Raw genomic sequence first — 23232 nt, 5'->3', positions numbered from 1 at the left:
TATGAGGTTGTGAAAGATAACAAAAAAAGCATAGGAGACTGTTGATTACTGCAGTCTTGATGCCAATCCTGACATAATGACGCAATAAGTATATTTAATTAGTCACGGATACTAAATTGTAACGTTTAAGAGTTGCAATTTTTTAGGACCAGACCAAAACAAGATTCTTGCCTTGTGTGAAAGTTGAGAAAAGAACTTCAGCTTGAGTGCAGTACTGCAACAGCTCGGCGACTGCAGGCTCAAATGTCATCGTCTGGACGCGATCATGATCGCCTTCAGGGCCTGGCCGTTGCCAGCCTTTGGTGCCGTGAGCAGCGTCCGTAACTTGACGGTTGCTGCTCACGCTCGAGCTTCGTGAGCACAATTTAGGAAACCCACTCGGGGCAGGCCTAGCGTTGAACTCGAGGCATATTTTGGCGCCCTCGGTATTTGTTGAAGTGGCGGCTCCCGAGTACGTCGATGGTAAGTGTCCTGAATCAACAGCTGCGGCAACAACGCGTTCGCTAAGAACTGAAGTCGGTCCGCCTAACAAACGACCGCAACCGGCTCCAAAGTTCTCGTCATGAGCTGAAATACCACGCAGTTTTCTATCCGATAAACCCGACACCCTCGGAGATAAGGTGCCGGCACGGAGTCTAGAGTCCCTGAGTTCTCCGGTCTCCCGGGGAGGCAAGGTGGTGCTGGTGGTGCGTACGATGGACGGTGAGAAGAACTGTCCCGTCATCTTGGGGTTGAGGTTGGCAGGAGGTAAAGATGTACCCACGGTCGAGAGAGTCGGCTTCAGAGGCGCAGTGTTACATGGGGCGGGCGGGTTAGGAGGCTGCGGCGGCTGCAGCAGGGAGCTAATGAATGATTGGATGGAGCCATGAGACCCGAACGCAGGTTTGTGGTAGCGCGGGGGCAGGTGGGAAATCTTCGCAAGGAAATCAAACGTCAGAAGTGCATTGACAACTTTTCGGTCTTCAGCGAGGATCTGAAAGATAAAAATATGGAAAAAAATTCTTGAATTTTAATAATGTGAAGCTATCAATTAAACTGTATTGAAACAAATAAAGCTCATATTTCAAGAACAAACGGTTCTAGCACAAAATTAAGCTCATCGAACTATTTTGATATTATACTGACTTTAATAATACGACAATTTCACTCTGTTCTCGAAATAATTGTTTGAACAATGAGCAAAAGGGCATTATTAGACTTATGCCGAATCTCAGCACCGAAGGATATACATATGGAGATGGTTGATCCGTATGCTAAAATTCTTAATAATTCGCATAGTTTAATTGTATTCAAGGAAGCGATGTCGACAGCAGTAAAGAGGAGCAGGTATATAGAGGCGGTTATCAGCACGGCGTTATCAGGGAGCGATAACGGCTGCTCTAACGACTGAGCGAGACACAGCGTCGGTTAGTGTGTATAGCATGTATGTATCATGCTGCACTATAATGCAGCATGAGCGCTCTGTTCCATTAGTTTACATGCAGCACTATAATGCAGCACGAGCGTATTGTTCCATTAGTTTACATGCAGCACTATAATGCAGCACGAATGTAGTGTTCCATTAGTTTACATGCAGCACTATAATGCAGCACGAGCGTACTGTTCTATTAGTTTACATGCAGCACTATAATGCAGCACGAGCGCTCTGTTCCATTAGTTTACATGCAGCACTATAATGCAGCACGAGCGTGCTGTTCCATTAGTTTACATGCAGCACTATAATGCAGCACGAGCGTGCTGTTCCATTAGTTTACATGCAGCACGACGGCTCCGTTTTAATTTCATCGACGCATACCGCACCGCAACAAAATTTGCATATTGTTTTTATATGTTTTGCAATGAGCAATCAATCGATAAACCCATTTCTTGAATACTTGTATAATATTCGAATGAGGCTAAGTTAGTAAAATAATTAAAATGAAATTTAAGAGTATCTCGGAAGACATAGACGGAAGAACTTCAATTTAATTAAGGGTTGCCAAAAAAAGTCAGATACATGGGATGTACTCAGGATAATTTTACTGAAATTATTGTGTATGGCTATCAACTATTTAGCCACGGAGAATTTTTCTAACCACAATTAATAAAGACATTCGTGACTAAATTTTAGTCCACTATATAATAAAAAATTAAGTGGATTAAAAATGCAATAATGAGGATAGGCACACGTACTGTACAGATTAATAAGTTGTCTACATGCCAAGGTAAAATTGCATGCAGATGAATTGTGTGACGGTGAATAAAATCGCATTCTCTCTTTAGCACAAATAAAAAAACTAATATTCGATGCACATCCGCTGCGCTTCCTACACATCAAACCGTTCTAATGAAGGGACCAGTTCGGTATCGTTATCTACACATTTCTCATATTTGAATATCAATCCACATTCGTCAAAAACTATATGAAAATTGTAAATGCCACCAACTTTGATTGTTGATAAAAACAAAATCTCCACAAATACAATTATCGTATTACTATAAACAAAACGGAAAATGATCGATTTTATTTGGAATAGTTAGAATTGAAAGGGGGAAGAATTAATGTTTCGCCCAATGTTTGTTTATCCTGTGGTGAGCTGAACTGCAACGCCGAACTTACGAGCAAAGGGAGCTGTGATTCTTATTGATATACGGAATAAGGGAAACTAAACATTTGTGTACAGCTAAGTGTAACGTAACTAATTAAGTACGCCAAATGTCGCAGAAAGATAATATTTCATGTCCCGCGAAGAGAAATGAAGCTTACAAGCATTAAGTGTCAGAGACTGTTATCCTTCAGATACTTAAATTAATAGAGCAAAATATGCAAATTACATTAGTATTTTCACCCTCCGATAGGATAATCCCGAATATTCCGCAATTTGTCGCTGTTTAAATCTATTAATTGACTATAATAACAGGAAGCATTTCACTTTCATCGATACGATTCTACTTCGAGTAATAAATTGTTATAGTGTTTATATTTATCCACTCCACAAATCGTTATCGATGCTAATTTCGAGATTTTCCTTGACAACAAACGAGCAGTTTTTCTCTATTTACGGCCGTTGTCTTTAGCTTTTTCTCTATTTACGGCCGTTGTCTTTAGCAATTCTTTCACAAAAAATTCTCACTTAACTCGCTCTTGTTACATTAGTTCTTCATTCAGTTTGGCGAAGACAAGCAATTGTTACCAGCAAGTAAATAAGGACACCAATACCGTTTGATAAGCGTATCTACAGCTCGAGAAGTTCACTAGCTAGTCATCCCTAACAGACAAGTCGATAAGACCGGGCACACAAACATTTTCTGGATAGCTCTGTGGAGCTTCAAGTTCTTAATTCCTAGAGCTAAAATAGCGGAAATTTACATTCGATTGCAATACGAAATACGCATGAAGCGCCGAAACGTACTGACTGAGAATGCAAAATTGTTTGATTATAATTTAAAAAATGATTGGTAGTTCTTAAAAAATGATTCTTGACTGAGAATGCCAAATTGCTCGTCAAGGATTTTAGAGAAGACTGGTAATTAGCAAAAATGGATTCTTACAAGATTATTTCACCTGAACCTGCGTGGTACAAATTAAGTTCAATGTTCTCTCCGAATCAGTAACGAGCCGGCAAATAGAAAAAAAATAGTAAATAATCCTAAATAAATATGTTTGATTTTTTATGCTGATAAAATGAAGTGATATCGATCGAATATCGGAAGGTTTTGATAGGTGGGCTTGAGCGATTTTCTTGATCGCACGTATCACATTCCCTAGTCATTAATGTTAGCTTCGCTATATATAGAGAGGCCTATAATTGGTAACGAGATGAAATGAGCGTAAGCACATTACCTTGCACGCATCGACTTCGTGCTGTAAAAAAGCTACGTATGGTATCGACGTTTTTTGCGTGTCATTATCACTTGCCTTCTCCTGAGGAAGCATTTGCCGTGCAAATTCTTCACGGACAAACGCATATAAAGTACTTTTAATCAATAATATGTCTCCTCTTTTGGTAAATAAGAGAACCTGAGCGGCGAGACTACTTTATTTCCCACAAGCAAACTCGTGAGAACTACTTACTTACATTTTATTCTATTCTATACCATCTTCTATTCCATTTCAATATATTTCTTTCATTAATAATTATATAAATTATGAACGATATTCAAAGAGTTAATTGTGAACTATTCCACTCAAAATCATTTAGTGGCAAAATCATAGGGTCATATTAATGCAATATTGTCTACGCAGGACTATAGATTAACTATAATTGATTTGTTTCTGTCTAAATAATTTGATTGTTCAAAAAAATTCTTTAGTGGAGTCGATTATTAGAAAATGCAGCTAATATCTGGTGATATTACGCCATTTTTTGGCAATACCTGCGCAACACAACAGCTCATGGCGTATGTTTGCAAAAATTTTATTAGAAAGATTGTTTTATTTAACATTAGAGAGACTAGGAAAATGTTGAAGAATCTAGTAGAAACCTGTGTACAAAATTTTTCCGAATTAAAATCTAAGAAAATACGTTACTTTCATCACATTTTCAAAGCTAAAAATCAAATTATATTATTATTCACCAAACATTTCCCATATGCTTAGATATACCAAAAACTTCACTAGAGTTCAGGTTTTTGTGAATAGCAATTTTCAGATGAATGATAATAAATTGGGTGAATGATTACAGCAAGTGTCCACTACACTAGACGATGGAAGTTCACTAATTACGTGTCCACAACGCTTGTATATAATGTATATATGGATAATGATAGTAAGTCGCTGGCAAACTTTTTATTGCGTGGTCAAAACTATAATCCTCACGAAGCTTGTGAGACATACATATGGGGACGCAACATGTCGACTAAAAAAGTTCTTTGAAAAAATCACATATAATTTCGCATCAAATTATAAAAAATTGAAAACATCAAACAAATAATTCATTTTTGGAGTGAAATGATGTTGAGTCAACTTATAATTAAAATTCACGCGAAAAATATCCAAATTATCGGCATGTTAAATGTTTTAGATTGAAAATTAGTTCGGTAATAAGTTGTAATCAAAATTTCAACTATATATCAGTAAAAGTTAGTTAACTTTCTTTTCAATATATTTCTATACACGCCATGAGCGTTATTGCGAGTCAGATTGAGATAACGTATTACAGAATTTGACTGAATGATATGGCTGGTGCATAACACGAAGAATGTACAGGGAGAATGCGACTTCATTATGCTGCGCCAAGCAAGCATTTCTGAGATAACAATACGTCAAAAGACGCATTGTTAACCGATAAAAAAACGTCGGCCAAATCGCTTGAGACGGGCCGGCTGCGGTCAGGTCGAGTATCTCGAATTCCGAAGTGAATACTCGATTTTCAAAACTTGACGCCCGGTGCAAATCCTTGGATCTTTGAAGCGAATTTGAAGCTCAGGGCCAGTTCGGTATAAGTTGGAGGAGTTGAATCTCACTGACTATAACAGAGTTCAGATTCAGCGGCTCCACTTGAACCTTCACCGCCACACCAATGTGGAAAAATCGTCTCTTTCTTTGCAGAAAGTGGGTGAAATGGTCTCGTCGAAGAAAGTATTCCAGTATCTTATTACCATTCTATTATTAATTATATTCAATTATTATTATTCCATTATCTTCTCGATGTCAAAGATGAATAAGAAAAATCGGCGTCCTGACATTTTTCGATCTCGTGCCGAGATATTTTCTTCGATTTCAAAAAACAGCTGATGCTTTCCGAAAAGGTAATTTCGTGAAGCAAAGTGAAGCCTTACAACTCTTCATTTCCCCAACTAAAATGCGAGTAAAACAATACAAATTAAACTTGAACTATGAAGAAATCTAATACAGACAAAATTGATTCGAAATCAGACGGCAAAACTTGGATGTCCCCTTGTATAGATTTAGATTTAAAAATCTGCACAATTATCATTGGCTTATATAAATATTAAATGTTTCGGATATTTCATGCGACAATGAAAAAAAAAGTTTAATAAAAGCCAAATGGTGAAGATTTCATGCGGTTCGTTAGAGGACGCTAATAAGCGCTACTTGATTTCATGCAAATCTCGTATTAAATAAAGTTCAATATCAGGAAGACTTATGGTAAGTAGGACTCCTTAATTCATGCAAGATCTCTAAAGTGAAGCCTATCACAGCTCTTCATTTCCTTCACTCACTAAAATGCGAGAAAAACAATACAAATTGAACTTGCACTATGAAGAAATATAAAACAGACAAAATTGATTCGGAATCAGACGGCAAAAAAAATTAAGGCACTATATGTCTGAAGACAAAACGGACGTTTAAGTACAGACGCAGGCTGGTCTGCAGAGAGTGTCGACGCCAGAAGACAATTCGCCGTCACCCTGAGCTGGAAGAGTTAGATCTGGCATTGCAATGCACATGCGGGAGATCTGCTCTTCCAACGCACAGTAACGAGAAACGTGCTGTTATATGAAGTACGCAGGCATAGTGTAACGTGCTGTAATATGAAGTACGCAGGCATAGTGTACAACCAAAGATGAAGGACTCATGCGGGCCTTTGCTTCTCCATGCAGTGAAACGAGAAGATGTTACGCGTCCTTGATGTGGTTATAACAAATAAATACTATACCAACATGCCATTTACTTTAATACTTAAAACAGAGTCCAGATACCAATAAATATCATCCCACAAAGCAATGACAATCGACAAGTCTCGACGAAAGAAAATGTCGTACTAGATATACAACCTTTTTTATATTGATATACATGGTTACTCTAAACTACAACACAAATGGAAAATTATACAAGCACAATTACTACGTGGAGCAAGATAAACATGCATATCAAGATTGAGATTTCTAATTAACATCGAAGGGGAAAATCAAAACAGCAGGAATCACAAAACCTTCGAGCGATGGACACTTGGCATGCAAAAAACGGCCAATATAATCACTGGTACAACAATAAAAAACTCTTCATTTTATAATCACGAGAAGAACTGGCAATCACATACAAAAATCATTGCAGGCGGGAATGATAATCACATTCAGCAAACATTAGAGCAATTAGCTGACTTCACAAAAGAGAATCAGAATGAAAGTAGAGAATGCATCCAAGAAGTATCTCAGTTGTGCTGATGGTCTTTGCGTGCAAAAGTAGCGACAGATGATAAACGAAATTTATTTAATTCAACACAGCACGAGGGATATAAACGAACAATCAAGTTCCTCAAAAATCATCTGAAGTGATATGACAGTTGATTTTTCAAAGCTCTGAGGAGATTTAAAAGTTTCTACCAAGATTTTTACCCAAATTAAAATCAAATCAAAGTGAATGAAGTGACGCTCCGATTTCGCAGGATGGTGCGGGCGTCGAACTGGGTCGAGAGAGGCCTAAGTAGAATCTTATATAGGGAACAAGCTGCCTTATCGCCCACACTGTCTACGTGATCATAACAGCCAATGACAACGTAGATAACATCACTTCATAGTCAAACCGAAGCAACGACCAATGATGACTCGGTACCTGCACTTATCTCTACCAATTACAGCTCCGTTTACATTTTAACTTCAAGATTACTTGGAAATGTCAAAATGGTTGAATGTTTTACTCTAATCCCGTCGAGGAAAAGGCGTAAATCTTGTGGCAGATACCACAGATTTGAAGCATGAGCAAGCGATCGCATGACGACTGATTTTATCATAAGCTTTGCGCACTTTATGAATTTTTATCTAACTAAAATAGCGCTCGAATAAATAATTATAAATACGATAGTTGAACATTTTATTTTTCTTACTTCACTTATTTAATATAATTTTAATTCCTAATCTAGTATTTATGTATGGTAAAATCAACAGCCATAAGCCGTCTATTAATTGAAATACAAAACTGAGATACTCTATCAAGTAATAGCATGGGAACGGAAATAAAGGAATGTGCAGCGAAGATACAAGGCGTTTACACAAGCGGGTATGGTATGGGTTTTGGGGTGTCCAAGGCGGCACGCGTGAGCACTAAGAGGTCAGAGACTTTATTGCATAATTTTGCCTATAGCGAGTTCGATTTGCCGGTCATGAATTCTTGATTTAAACTGAAATGAAGTAAGCGTTTACTCAAGCGCGCTGCTGCTATAACTGGCAGGGACCATGTAAATCTTGCAAGTTTCCTCCTTCCAAAAAATGCTTTTTTGGTGCATTAAGCTCAGATTATAATTTAAGGACATACTTCAAAGGAAAACGAAGTAAACATTTCCCAACCTAAGCGCCTAAACTAAAAGTACTGTCACGTCCGCAAAAATGCTATTCAATAACATCGCCAATGCTTGAAAATTAGAATGCAAACCGCGATGTATTAGTTAACGAAAATCATGCCCGATTATCACGAGACTCGTGGCTGCACCGCAGTTATGTGCACCACTTGTTTCTGTAGAGCACAAGGGCGATGTTGATTAAATTAGATGACAACAGACCTACAATGAGTACAGTGATGCAACGAGCAGCTAATTATCTCACGACAGGAAATTCTTGAATAGCTGGTCACGGCGATAAGATATGAACATGAGGATATGTTGTGCTAGCTGACGTTTACCAACTTCATGTTGCAGCATTTACAGATACTTTTAGACCTGGTTCCTGATTGATTTATTTATTGCGTTTCGGAAAGGAGGTTCTGCTAATATGATATACCCCTTCTAGTTTGTGATATTGCTTGTACATATGTATAATACTCTTTTCGTTAGAAATAACATTTGATTTAATATTTAACGGACACTAATTGACTTACTTAGAAGTTGTATCAACGAGATGCTTATTTAACCCTCTACCGGCGTATGTCACTCTCTGGAACCTAACTTTTGAGTTAATATATACGTAAACTATTCATTGTAGCGACCTGAATACGCGGTTGTCCGCTACATCCTAAATTCGTACACGACAGCAACCATCAGTGCAAGTCTTTTACGCTCACTAGCACCGTATCCTTTTTAGCGCACTTTCTCATTTATGGAATAAAGGCGCAATTGCATGTGCTTGTCATGTCCGTCCGTCTGTCTGTGATTTCACGATTTCGTCGATTTTGAGAAAATGCGCTCTCTGTCACTTACTGCAGTGAGTACTGAGTTATATTTTTGTGAAGTAGGCTTGGGACAATATTGCGCCGGTTTGTCATCTTCAGCTGATTATGGACGGAAGCAATGATGAGCTACATTGCAGTGATATTGTTATAAGCTGTTGTTATGCATGTTTGACATTATTGATTTCACCTCCAGGCCGTGGTCAAAGGGCATCTCCGCTATTTCACAGATGGCGCGTAGGGCGCAGGCTTGACCGTTCAGGCCAAACCTGACACATCAACGACACGTGTTCACAAAGGTGAACGAACCTGTCCAACTCTATGATGAAGTTGTTTTATACGGTTTACTGTACGTCACTTAGAGGGAATACCTGGCACTACACGGTACTTATTGTCTGTCACTGAGAGTGAACAAACGTAAGGATATTGCATCGTACGGTATTTATGATAAACGATAAATGGCTACATTTTCGGATGAATTAAATATTTTTAAATTATAACTTGTAACAAGAATTGAACAAAATAAGGGTAAACCCTCACAAAAAAAAATTATATCTTAGTATGATGTAGGTCCACCTTTTGCGGCAATTACAGCCTCAATTCTCCTCTCCAAGTTATTGATTCTTACAAATTGTGAATTATTTTCAGAGGAATTATAGCTTATTTTATTTCCAATTAAGCCCTAGCCACTGTGTCGGAAAACTCGGTCGCGTTTCAAGTTAAAACATTAATTAAATTAAAACATTAGTTAAAACATAAACTACAGAACAACGAACCTCGACCGCGGGTTCAACACAGCTCCCGCATGCTGCTTATAGTTGAAGATCTTCCTTTTTAATCTAGTCTTAGTTACACATTCCTAGGCCTATACTTTCAAAAAAAGGTATGAGTTAGTAATTGTTCATCAGCCAATCGACGGCCTTTCAAGCCAAATCCACCAATCATAGACAAGAAAATAGAGCGTAAGTACTTACGTTCACTTAGCGAGTTTTGAAAGTATATATATAGGGACTGTACAACAATCGTTAGGAGGCTTGGTATAATATTACACTTCACTACAATTTGATCATTAACTGGGGGACAGCAACACAGCGGCATCATACTGATCATCGTAAGAATGTTCAATAAAGGCGAACATTATAATCGGTTCATAATATGGAAGGCGTTAGTTCAACTAAGTTATGGAATAAAATTGGCTAATATGTCAGCACTAATAGGGGACACAACTTTTCACTAAGAAATTATTACGAGCATAATTCTGGTGACATTTCTGCTCAGTGTCGTCATTGTGCAAGCTATAGATTATTCCTCATCTTTACGAGGATTTTGTGATACCATTAATAAATTTTAAATTCCGGCCTAGTGGAACTTATCTCGAGGTGCAGCTAACTACAATAAATTAAGAACGTACACGCGATTTCTCGTAGGCGATAACTCAGTATTCTTGCTCATGCAAACTTTTTACTTTGTGAAAAATTTAATTATGCAGAATCTTCCTCGATAGACTTGAAGATTTCTAGTCATGTAAAAAGTGATATAGCTCTATTGAAGAAAACGTAGCATTTATCATGATACAAGGCTGCATCATACACTATATTTGGCAAGCGATCATTTACAAACGAGTGGGTGTGATAGTTAGTGCTGCGTGTGAGCTCCATATGAAGTTGTTTACAGTCAGCTTTCAGTTTATCACTTGAGATAAGGAGCTGTGTGATAAGTGCTTCTCCCTCCATTGCAGGTATCAGGACAACACGCACTGCATCCAATAAATATCATGTTATATTCATCGTAAAAGTCATCAAATATATACGGATTGATACAGAATTAGAATCCATTTCTATGCATGTTATTTCACATTCGGATCTCTGATCAAGCCTGAAGCAATTCTATGAATGTAAAAAGGCAAACAAAACTATTAAGAAAAAATTCCTTTCAACATTAACAACCATTTTGAATTAATCTATAAGCTTTAAAACCATAATAACCAACGATGCAGGGTAAAATATCATTATACTGAAAGGTGTTAAGATCAGGAAACTTCCGCAGCAGTAAATCAGGCAGCAATAAAAAAAGCTTCGCTTAGAATTTTATCCCAGCTTTGGAACCGTGTGATTTAATTAAGTCAGTGAGACTGAAAGCTGCCAGCTTTTATCTTCGCAGCAGATTATGCAGTAAACTCTTATCTTTACCAGCAATTGAGGTTACTCTCAATGTAATAAAAAAGACGTACTAAAATACTAAATGTACTGATAATATATACGACTGCCACACGTAAGCTCTTCTTGGAATTATTTAAACTTTAGCAGAACAATAAATCTTTAAATCCGCGCGATAAATAGAATATTATGCCACTTTCAATTTCCGCTAATGTTTTTCCCCAAAGTTTAAAGCTCTAAGTAATTTCGAAGTTGGTTTATATGTTAACAAAGCGATCTGTAAACCACCTGGAAGCACCAGCAGAGGAAAAAAAACATTTAAGGAAATGCTATAAGCTAAAAACTTACAGCTTGAAAATTCATTTCTCAATAAAAGAAGTAGTGCAAACTACAAATAAATCGTAGACGGAATCTTTGTATTTTGTTTGACTTAACTTATTTTGATAAAATTTCCAACGCGCCACGGTCTTGACTCGAATTCAGGGCCTATACTTTCAGAAAAAGAGATCGTAAGTTCATCAGCCAATCATTGACGGCCTTTCGAGCAAAATCCACCAATCATAGACAAGAAAATAGAGCGTAAGTATACTTACGTTCACTTTGCAAGTTTTGAAATTATGGCCCCAGGTAATCTTCTGAGACACACTTGACAACTCTGCATTGAATTTCGCGTAATATTCTGCTTCTTTATATGATTTGGACCTCCACTTGAGATAATTTCGTCAACGTCGGAGTGTGCAACGAAGCCTGAAATATTAAATGTGCACGTCCACTTGAATATATAATTAACTACTCAAGATAACATAGAGCCTCACGCACGTCAAACTGACAGCAAAGACGCCGTTAAAATATAAGCGATTTGATCATGTAGAGCGACCACATTTATTAACGAAATAAGAAATGTTATATGCGGATTTTTATAAGAAAATAACTCGTGTATAAAAATTGGCCACATTCAAATAGGAAATTGGTCATTTAACAGCACGGAAATTTATACATTTAAAATAGTTGTTAATCGAGAATGTCGGGTCGTTCGTTCAGAATGAATGTAACTCATTTCTAAATCGATAACTACTTCATATTTTTTGTCGAGTTCCATTATGCCTTTTTGAACCTGATAAACCTGTTTCTAAGAAGTCTCAGCTAGCAATAATAAAAGATCTGTGGCCAAAAATGAGGTAAGGCAGCCGAGTTTCGCACTTTTTAAAACGAGACTAGACTACCTATATCATAAAACTTGACGGCGAAAGTCGAGCTAATTTTCAACTTTCAATGTAAATCCAGAACGCTACCGAGATGGAATGTCCCAAATAAAAAAAGATAAAGAGCTATCTGTTTCTTGGATTTTTCATCTTATGACGCCCTACTTATAACTCAGCATGTACAATTTATTTGATTGATTTTTTCAGACATGTTCTGAACAACATTATGTCTAATCAAAATGTAAAATATTTTCAAAGTAAAAATAATATGGCTTACATAAATTGCTTTGTAAATGAAAGCAAATTATGAGGGCCAGACAACGCTTGTCTACAATCTACTTCCCGGCCGCTTCTTGTAGTTCCTTCTATCACACGGGCCATATAAGTAGCATCAACTTACGTGTAGCTGGTCCTAACCGTCACTAATTAGCGTGGTGCATGGCCTCGTGTAGCTGGTCCTAACCGTCACTAATTATCGTGGTATGTGCAAAGTGTAATACTTGACCTAATCTGATAATTTTCATGCCTAATCATTCTTTCACAGTCATCCGAGACTTGTATAGTCTTTATTCGTTTCAGAGTAATAGAAGATATGCAGTACTGACTAAATTTTATTTCGTTCTTAATGTTTTACTTTGCATTTAAGTCGCACACAACTTGAATTTAATCGGATAAAAATTGCCGTGTTATTCGTTTCCAACGCAAATCTTCAATTGGATCTCAACACATTTTTTCCTGACGGTAACTTTTGTTTTGGGGATTGATCGACACTGACGATGGCCAATATATATATTTCCTTTAACGTTGAACATTAAAGAAATCTAGAGATAGAAGAAAGTTGAAAATTAACAAGAAATTTGTGGCAAGGTGAGTTTCTTACTTCTACGTTGATCATTTTGCATTGCAATCACTATTGACACTCGTAGTAGTGTCGCAAATCCAATACCGATCGATTGGTAAACTTCTTGGAGGAAATTGGTTGGGAAATAATAATGATTTGGTTTGGGAAATAATAATGATTTGGTTTGGGACCAAGCAGGTTCCTAAACAGCTGGTTCGGGAAATAATAATGACAGACTGGAATTGACACCAAACCAGTGTGAGATGGGAGAAGGTTAACATCATTTTCTGGAGCATCTCGACGAGTTAATACAAGCCCTAAGCTCAACATGTCACGTTACTAGTGGAAAACAGACCGCAAAGCACACAAAACTTGCTGATTTTCAAACCGTACATGCTGTGCACGAAATATACCCGAGACTTTTCTTTGAGGAATACACCGGCGCAGGGAAATCAACAATAACGTAGAATGAAAAATGTGTCATCGTATAGAGATGCCCGCAAAAATGTGTCATCGTACAGAGATGCCCGCAAAAATGTGTCATCGTACAGAGATGTCCGCAAAAATGTGTCATCGTACAGAGATACCCGCGAAAATGTGTCATCGTACAGAGACACCCGCGAAAATGTGTCATCGTACAGAGATGCCCACAAAAATGTGTCATCCTACAAAGATGCCGACTCTTGCGGGCAAGTATTAACCTCAAGTTCTATTCGCATTGAAGGCAAAATTAAAAAGGCATAAGAATAAAAAAAATCATCAGAGCATAAAAACGTGCTCATCATAAACCGTTTAATTTTTGACGAACATTAATTTGGGGATCATTTCTAGCAAATCCTACCAGGATGAGTGCGACATTATTGTGCGATAATGTGACGGATTTTAGGCGAAATGAACGCAGTTGGGCCTTCACTTTATTCAACCTTTCAACCAGCCATGTTTAGAATCATAATTAATTTCACGAAGAAATGCTTTATCGTTTGCTCTGCAGCAGTAAGTAAAGCTCTGGGATCACTTATCATGACACCCGAGGTCAAAATATGATAAAAATGACACCGATACGTCAAACATTTTCAAGGAGTTAATAAGTGGGTACACAATAAGCTTTCGGAGGTCATTACACAAACAGGAAAATTTAATATCAAATTTCTCGATATCATGGCGCTCGAGAAGTAGTGACAAATAGAATCTTTTAGTGTGTTAGGTATCTACATCTGTATAGAGCTCTCAAATTAAGAAAGTCAATTTATCGAGACTGGAGTCGAACCAAATTTCGACAAAATAAAATTAAATTGTTGTTCAAGAAATCAAAATTGATGAAAATAAACGAAATATCGTTTACATTAATCAAAGATTACTCGAAATGCAGGAATGTTTGAAAAGAACACGGAATTGTTCACATAAATAAAAAATTCGTTCTATATGAACGAACAATTCTTTTACATAACTCAGAAATTGTGTAAAAAATGTCCGAAATTAATACGAAATCGTTCACCTGAATAAGAACTTGTTCGAAATGAACTCGAAATTTGTTGCAGTTAAATCTTAATCGTTCGGAGCCTCGTTGCACGGAACCTTTCATATAAAATAACTTCAATAATAACGTAAAAATCATTCTGTAGTTTCAATTCAAGGGTCTTGGTAAAACGATTCGCTATTGCTTTTGCTAGAAGACTTGCTTTTGCTGGAAGACTTGCTTTTGCTAGAAGACTTGCTTTTGCTAGAAGACTTGCTATTTGCTGGAAGAATTTTATTTGCTAGAACCCTTGCTATTCGCTATATTATATACCTGTACAACACATGCAACAATAACATTTCAGAAACCAATACTGAGGATAATAAGTTATATTCTACGATCATATCCCCCATTCGGTCAAGAATTCAATAAATAATTTTGTTTGATATCAAACAAAAAACAATCGAGTAAACTCATCATTAACACGCAAAATTCAGCGGTTAATTCATGGAACCTAAAATAATATTAATTGACAACATGTCGATTGATTCCTATACTATGCGTGGCTGTAGCACATTGCGCCATTACATTGTGATATTAATTTAATAAAAAGAAAGTATCAAAAATACGTTCCGTTGTGTACTTGCTCTTTACTTGAGGTATGGTAAGAATAAAAATAATTTGAAAATAATTCCAATATGAAAATTGTCAAACATTGTTTTCGTTAAAATTCATCCCATGTTTCCTAACAAAATAAGAAAATATAACAAAAACTAAAACAATAGTTCGTGATTAATTGCAAAACCTTGTTTTGGTTTAGAATTCATCTCATGTTTCCAGACAAAATACGAAAAAGAATAAAAACTAAAACAATAGGTGCAAAACATTGTTTTCGTTTAAAATTCATTTCATGTTTCCGTACTAAATAAGAAAATAAAATAGTGAATAGAAACTTTTTCGTGATTATTTTCCGTACTAAATAAAAAAATAACATAGTGAATAGAAACTATTTCGTGATTAGTTTCCGTACTAAATAAGAAAATAAAATAGTGAATAAAACTATTTCGTGATTATTTTCCGTAGATACTAAATAAGAAAATAACATAGTGAATAGAAACTATTTCGTGATTATTTTCCGTAGATACTAAATAAGAAAATAACATAGTGAATAGAAACTATTTCGTGATTATTTTCCGTAGATACTAAATAAGAAAATAACATAGTGAATAGAAACTATTTCGTGATTAGTTTCCGTACTAAATAAGAAAATAAAATAGTGAATTAAAACTATTTCGTGACAAAATCAAAAGGTGTACTCACAGCAGGCGGGATCTGGTAGTAAGAGAGGCCGTTGAGATGAGGGCAAGCGCAGAGGGGAGTGTGGGCGACCGAGGGACAGTACCTGGGCGGCACAAAGGGCGCGACCAGCCCGTTCTGGGGCTCCACCCAGCACTCTGTGACCAGCTGCAGCAGATGCTCAGGCCCTGGGGAGGGGTGCTCGGGACGGTCCCCAGCAGGATGAGCGTCCCTGGGTCCTCGACCTGCATTACCCCAAGAGGGGACAACATTACAATTTGCCAAGCTTAGCATAAAATAAAACTAGAAATAAAATAAAACAGTCAAAAAATAAACTGTCGAAAAAAAATAAACTGTCGAAAAAAAAAAAACTGTCGAGATACAATAAAACTGTCGAAATATAAAAAACTGTCGCAATAAAATAAAACTGTCGAAATAAAATAAAACAGTCAAAAAATAAAACTGTCGAAATAAAATAAAACTGTCGGAATAAAATAAAACTGTCGAAATAAAATAAAAATGTCGAAATAAAATAAAAATGTCGAAAAGAAATTAAATAAAACTGTCGAAATAAAATAAAAATGTCGAAATAAATAAAACTGTCGAAATTAAATAAAACTGTCGCAATAAAATAAAACTGTCGAAATTAAATAAAACTGTCGAAATAAAATAAAAATGTCGAAATAAAATAAAAATGTCGAAATTAAATAAAACTGTCGAAATAAAATAAAAATGTCGAAATTAAATAAAACTGTCGAAATAAAAGTGAACATGAGCGTTATGATCAAAACAAAAGGAGATATTAAGCAAAGGTTAAACTACAAATAAAACAAATAACAATCACGCGTTATATACTAAATGAAAGATGAATAATAAAAAGCAGAAAGAGAAACGCATTTAAAATCACAGACAAAAGCAAAACTAAGTTAGCCAAAAAATTCTCAATAAATGACAGGCAAATGTAAAAAAATTTAAATGAGTTAATAATACCGTACTCAGGTTGATATTACCATAAGCAAGGCTACACTCTGGCATAAGCATGAACAGTTCGGGTAAGAATAGCGTGTACAGTAAGCAGCATGACTGACAGTAAGTAGCATGGCAGTAGTATAGTAAGTAGCATGACTGACAGTAAGTAGCATGGCAGTAGTATAGTAAGTAGCATGACTGACAGTAAGTATAGCATGGCAGTAGTATAGTAAGTAGCATGACTGACAGTAAGTAGCATGGCAGTAGTACAGTAAGTAGCATGACTGACAGTAAGTAGCATGACTGACAGTAAGTAGCATGGCAGCGTGTACAGTAAGCAGCATGACTGACAGTAAGTAGCATGGCAGTAGTATATGTAGTAAGTAGCATGACTGACAGTAAGTAGCATGGCAGTAGTACAGTAAGTAGCATGACTGACAGTAAGTAGCATGGCAGTAGTACAGTAAGTAGCATGACTGACAGTAAGCAGCATGGCAGTAGTATAGTAAGTAGCATATACAGCCTCAATTCTCCTCTCCAAGTTATTGATTCTTACAAATTGTGAATTATTTTCAGAGGAATTATAGCTTATTTTATTTCCAATTAAGCCCTCTTTTACTGTCTCAACAGTTAGACCCCAGTTCAACCCACTTTCGGCCAACGATCTTTTATTTATTTTTGTCCATAAGTAAGTGCGCATTGCGTATATGTAAAGCTTTCTTTATTAGGAGTTTTGATAATTTGATTCGATTTGAAATGTAACACAAATCATTGCTGCAACGAAATGGAGGACAAAGTAAGCATATCTTATCTTAACTTGCCAGTCAGTATTTTAGAATGCAAAAATTAAAGTTCTTCAAAATCATCTTTAAATTAAAGATATTATTAAAAGAAACTAAAGACATTTCTGTAATTGATCCCTCTGATGGCCCCCCATAAGGGAGGGATGCAAGTGATTGTATCAGTATTTTAGTATTTAAATTAAATTTTAAAGATATTATTAAAAGAAATTATAGATATTTCAGTAATTGATCCCTCTGATCATGGCCCCCCATAAGGGAGGGATGCAAGTGATTGTATCAGTATTTTAGAATTCAAATTAAATATTATTAAATATATTATTAAAAGAAATTAGAGCTATTTCAGTAATTGATCCCTCTGATGGCCCCCCATAAGGGAGGGATGCAAGTGATTGTACTGCAGGACGGTTAACTGGAAAAGCGAGCAGGCTCGCTATCTCTCGTGCCTATCTCGCGATTAGACAAGCTGCTTACCAAGCCGCGCTCTCAACCTCTCCAGCACCGAACCTAACCTTCTTCTCTTTTTAACCAGAGGAAAATATAATAAATATTTCACTTAATCACTTCAGGAACGACTATTTCCTGTCATCATTTTCTAACAATCCCTCTCAATCAAAAATTTGCTAACACATCCGAACTTTGCGTTTCACCACAACCTAATATTTGTCTCAATTTGCTCGAAACATTCCTGGCATCAATGCTTCTCGAGCAATGATGTCCAACATAACGTTCTCGTTTTCAATTGCTTCCTAAACATTGATTTTTCTGGCCACTGTGTCGGAAAACTCGGTCGCGTCCCAAGTTAAAACATTACTTCTATTATACACAACAGAACAATTAAGGAACCTCGACAGGGTTCAACCAAGCTCCCATGCTGCTTAGCTGAAGATCTTCCTTCTCAATCTAGTCTTATTTACACATTCCTATACAGCAATAGTTTGGAGGCTTGGTATATCACACTTGACTACAACTTGATCATTAACTGGGGGACGGCAACACAGCGGCATCATACTGATAATCGTAAGAATGTTCAATAAAGGCGAACATTATAATCGGTTCATAATATGAAGGAGTTAGTTCAATGAAGTTATGGAATAAATTTGGCTAGTTTGTAAGCACTTGTAGGGGATACAACTTTTCACGATATTATTGCGAGCATAATTCTGTTGACACCTCTGCTCAGTGTCGTCATTGTGCAAAGCTACAGATTATTCTTCATCTTTACGAGGATTTTGTGATACCATTATTACATTTTAAATTCCGGCCTAGTGGAACTTATCTCGAGGTGCAGCTCACTACAGTAAATTCAGAACGTTTACACGATTTTTCGTAGGCATAACTCAGTATTCTTTTACTGAGGTGTAACTTTAGTAGCGAATGTACTAACTTTGAACCAAATGAATTTATTGACTGCGATCCAACTGAATTTATTGACTGAGAACCAACTGAATTTATCAGCTATGAACCAACTAAATTTATTAACTCTGAACCAACTAAATTCCTCAACTATGAACCAACTAAATTCATTACCCATGAACCAACTAAATTCCTCAACTATGAACCAACTAAATTCATTACCCATGAACTAACTAAATTCATTAACTCTTAACCAACTGAATTCCTTAACTGAGAAGCAATTGAATTCATTTACTCTGAACCTACTGGATTTATCGACTGTGAACCAACTGAATCTATTGACTTAGCATCAAATAAATTCCTCAACTGAGAAGCAACTGAAGCAATAGACTCACTGGACTGGAGCGCATGGAGCGTGTGGGGGGAAGAGCACGTACTGCAGCACGCACGGGAACACGTCAATGAGAAAACGTTAAAATTTGCGGTATCCATCACGGTATTAATATTGCATGTAAAGATTATCAAGCACGTTGATTGGTTTCGGAATTTACTAAGCCTCGCTACTAATTAGATGAATTTTCAGTCCCTAACCTAACACCTGGTTAGTTACTGGACTCAGAATCAAGATGCCAAACCCTCCCGAGATTTGGTTGATTGCGCCCAATTTATTCATTTCGTCCAGAGAACATTGATATGAGCAACTCAAATTGCACTTAATTGTATAGAATGGAAATGCCGCATGAATTTAATCAATGGAAATGCCACTAAAATGTTATCAAGGGAAATGCTGCATACCTGTAAGCAATCAAAATGCCACACATACGTAAACAATTGAACTTTTAATTAGAAATTAACTGAATGCCGATGTATTATTGACCAACAATACAATGATAGTAAACCAACCTGGTGAGAGAGTGCAGGATCCTAGACAGCGTCTTGATGTCAGGCGGTGGCACCGACAGCGGCTGATGCTCGTCGTCGTCAGCGACGCCGTCAGCGAGGGTCACACTCGACGTTCCCGAGACACTCCGTCTCCCCCTGCCTTCGCTCAAACTTTTCTTATCTCTTCCATCAGACGAATTTCGGTTATCCCTTCCATCGAAGATATTTCTGTTATCTCTAGCGTCAGGATTGCGCATTTCTTTTCCATCGGAACCATTTCGATTGTCCTTTTCGTCCGAAAAATGTCGGGTCTCTCTCCCATCCGAAAAATTTCTGAAATTTTTTGTTTCCCCACCGGCTGCCACACCGACCCCAGCAGCAGGTTTACCAGAAGAAGCTTGAGTTCGGTCTGCAAGGATCTCAGTTTTAAGGGAAGGTACGATGGACCAAATCCAGCGTCTATGGTGAAGATATCTGCTCAGTAGCGCTTGGTTGTTCACCGACACTTGTTTGAAACTGAACGAAGTCATGGGATGGTTGAGGTGCATAGTCGACTCTTCGGGCATCACTTCCATCATCTTTTTCGGCAGACTGTCGTACCTGGTAACACCGCACAGACATGATAAAAACTGAATTATTTTTTGCTCGAAAATGCCTAATAACACAGCACAAACATGGGAAAAAGTTATTTTTTTGCTCGACAATCGACAAGGGCTTACGCCGACGAGCTGATAAAATGCTGGGTAATAGAGAACAACTCTCAATCACAGGCCACACGATCATACGGACAACCGAACTTTGAGGAGTTCAAACTGCATGAAACTCACACTTGCAACTCTACGATATGTCATCCACGCCCGAACATTTTCATTACACTAAGAATATATAGAGCTTTCATGGTGGTCCCAACATTACGTTCCCTAAAACAGCTCATTAGCTTTCTTTCCCTACAAACACAAGTTTTGGACACCCAAGCACCCACCATATAAGGATCTTGTCAATCTGCTTGCGGGTGATGACGCAGCAAGGCAGAGGCACGGGTGACTGAAGCTCCCCCATACTCGCCTCGTCCACACCCACCTTCGGGGTGAATTAAAATTACACAATATAATTAGAAGCAAATAAACTTTAACGACCGCAGCCACACGCCGAAGACAGTTATTACCACCACTTTATCCATGTATATTTTCATATTCATTTTCATAATAATACAGTGGGGGTGGATACTCCATAATTGATGAAAAACCCCACCAACGGTTGCGTCTAAAGGAATATCCCTATTGAGTAAAGTCCTATTCTATTAACAACCTCAGATGGCGCATTATTTCAATACGAGTTTTCATACTTATTATATATCCCATTTCTAAGCATTTCATTTCGGAGGGCATCACTAACATGCCTATTTTTTAATCGAACCAAATACAACCGTTATTGAATACATTCATTTCCAAAAAACATCTCTATATGTATGAAACAAATATATTTCTATATCTATGTAAAACCACTGATACGATCACAAGCGAGCGTGAGCAACACTAGTAACGTCAATATCTCTACGAACATAAAGGATAAACTGGAGATCTTGCAACTTGAAGCATAACTATTTACATTTTACACGAACATGATGAAACACAGCCCATTCATATGACCAGTTAGCATGGGTTTGAAGTTTGAACGCGCATCATTAGGTTGAAACTGGAGCTGAGAACCATAATCTTGCTTTCATGAAGGGGGCGAAAATCGATAGCGTCGAGAATTACAGGTTAAAATAAATTGCCACTATAAAGCCAGAAACTTCGAAGCAATCTGTCTCTACCGAGTTTGCTTTTGACGTTAAAAATAAAACAAAGAGTCATATGGGATAAAGAAAACATTCATAAGAATGATGAGGAGAATAACGAGGCCAATAACCTAAACTAGCAGAGGGTTATAATGTTTAGGAGGACAAGAGCGAGGGAATTCAAAGAAGGAAAACGGAGCATTAACATGACCAAAGTATGGATCCTTACAGGAAAACTTGTCAAGTCTTACCTCGTCCTCTGCTAACTGAGAAAAGGAGGAAGTAAGTTTGTTTCATATCTCTAGCCAAATATTGAAAATAATCTGAACAGCTTCCCCGAGGAACCAACTTTCCCAAGTGAGACCGGGAAAGAAATTAAAACCGAGTTCGAGATGTGAATTGGATCTTATTACTTTAAGATATGAAAATGGCAATATTGGCAAATGAATCAAATTTAATCTCGCATTTGGAGATTAAATGAGCATGGGATAGTCAATTTACCGGATATTGTCAAATAATTTAAGAAGTAGTACATAACGAGAAAATTACAGACACCTTCGTTGCCGCATGTTTAATTCACTAAAAAATAATTAGTACCGTACCTAGCAAAATATACATTGAATACAAGATCAAGCGCTTTCAATGTCATTAACATTTGCTGAAAATTCCTTAATGACAAAATAACTACGAATATCAAGATCATCCCGCAATGGTGACCGAATAAGAAAGTGACACTAAAACTGTAATGCAGTCACTAAAATGTAGAGAAAACCCCATGAAAGAATAAAAGGCCTCAAACGATAATAACAAAATAAGACAAAAGTGGCAGAAAATGGCAAGTTTTCAGCTCACCTTTGCTGCAAGACCAGAAGTAGAGGCGGCGGCCGAGCCTTTAGCAGACCGCAAGGCTGCTCGCACTCCGTCAGTAGACCCACCGCCCCCGGCAGGTAGCGAGTCTTGCCCCAAATCCGAGTCAACAGTACCCACGCTAAAACGCCCCACGGCAGTGGCCCCAGCAGTAGCTTCATGTGAAGTTTCTTTGAGTTTATTCAGGGCGTGAGTAGTGAGCTCAGAGCCAAAGGCGGCAGGAGTGAGGGCGGATGAACCTGAAGAAGTGGGGATTGGAGAAGGGACAGAAGCAGCCGGAGAGCACGAGTGAGCAGACAGACGAGAATGTGCAGGTGGTGGGGGCGGTGGAGGAATGGATAAGCCAGAAATTGCCATTCCTCTCCTGGTGAGCAGCTTCCTGCCATGACGCTGACGTAGCGGCAACGTCAGGCGGCCCACTAGAGCCGTGAGTTCCTCCACCAGCTGCACGTCAAGCAATATTTTTTAGTGACAATAATTCCTATTCTATCAACAACCTCACACGGTTCATTATTTCAATACGTAGTTTCATCCATTAGCAACATAATTAGAGAATTTTATTAAACGAACACACGCGAGATATT

General features: G+C 37.5%; 1 protein-coding gene across 1 annotated transcript in view; it reads right to left on the bottom strand.

Annotated features, from left to right (window-relative positions):
• LOC125177587 overlaps positions 1–23232 on the bottom strand; it is a 52820-nt gene that overhangs the window by 22436 nt on the left and 7152 nt on the right. Inside the window, exons 9-14 of the mRNA XM_047879573.1 lie at positions 22634–23092; positions 20984–21081; positions 20023–20601; positions 19515–19555; positions 16019–16239; positions 172–973 (exon numbers count right to left, since the gene is read on the bottom strand). Of these exons, the coding sequence (XP_047735529.1) occupies positions 172–973; positions 16019–16239; positions 19515–19555; positions 20023–20601; positions 20984–21081; positions 22634–23092 (2200 nt within the window). The remainder of the gene's footprint in view (positions 1–171; positions 974–16018; positions 16240–19514; positions 19556–20022; positions 20602–20983; positions 21082–22633; positions 23093–23232) is intronic.

Source organism: Hyalella azteca, unplaced genomic scaffold (assembly GCF_000764305.2).
Source record: "Hyalella azteca isolate HAZT.00-mixed unplaced genomic scaffold, Hazt_2.0.2 contig3349, whole genome shotgun sequence".
Taxonomy (NCBI): domain Eukaryota; kingdom Metazoa; phylum Arthropoda; class Malacostraca; order Amphipoda; family Hyalellidae; genus Hyalella; species Hyalella azteca.
Note: the sequence above shows the minus strand (reverse complement) of the source record. Positions and strands in the feature narration are given on the sequence as shown.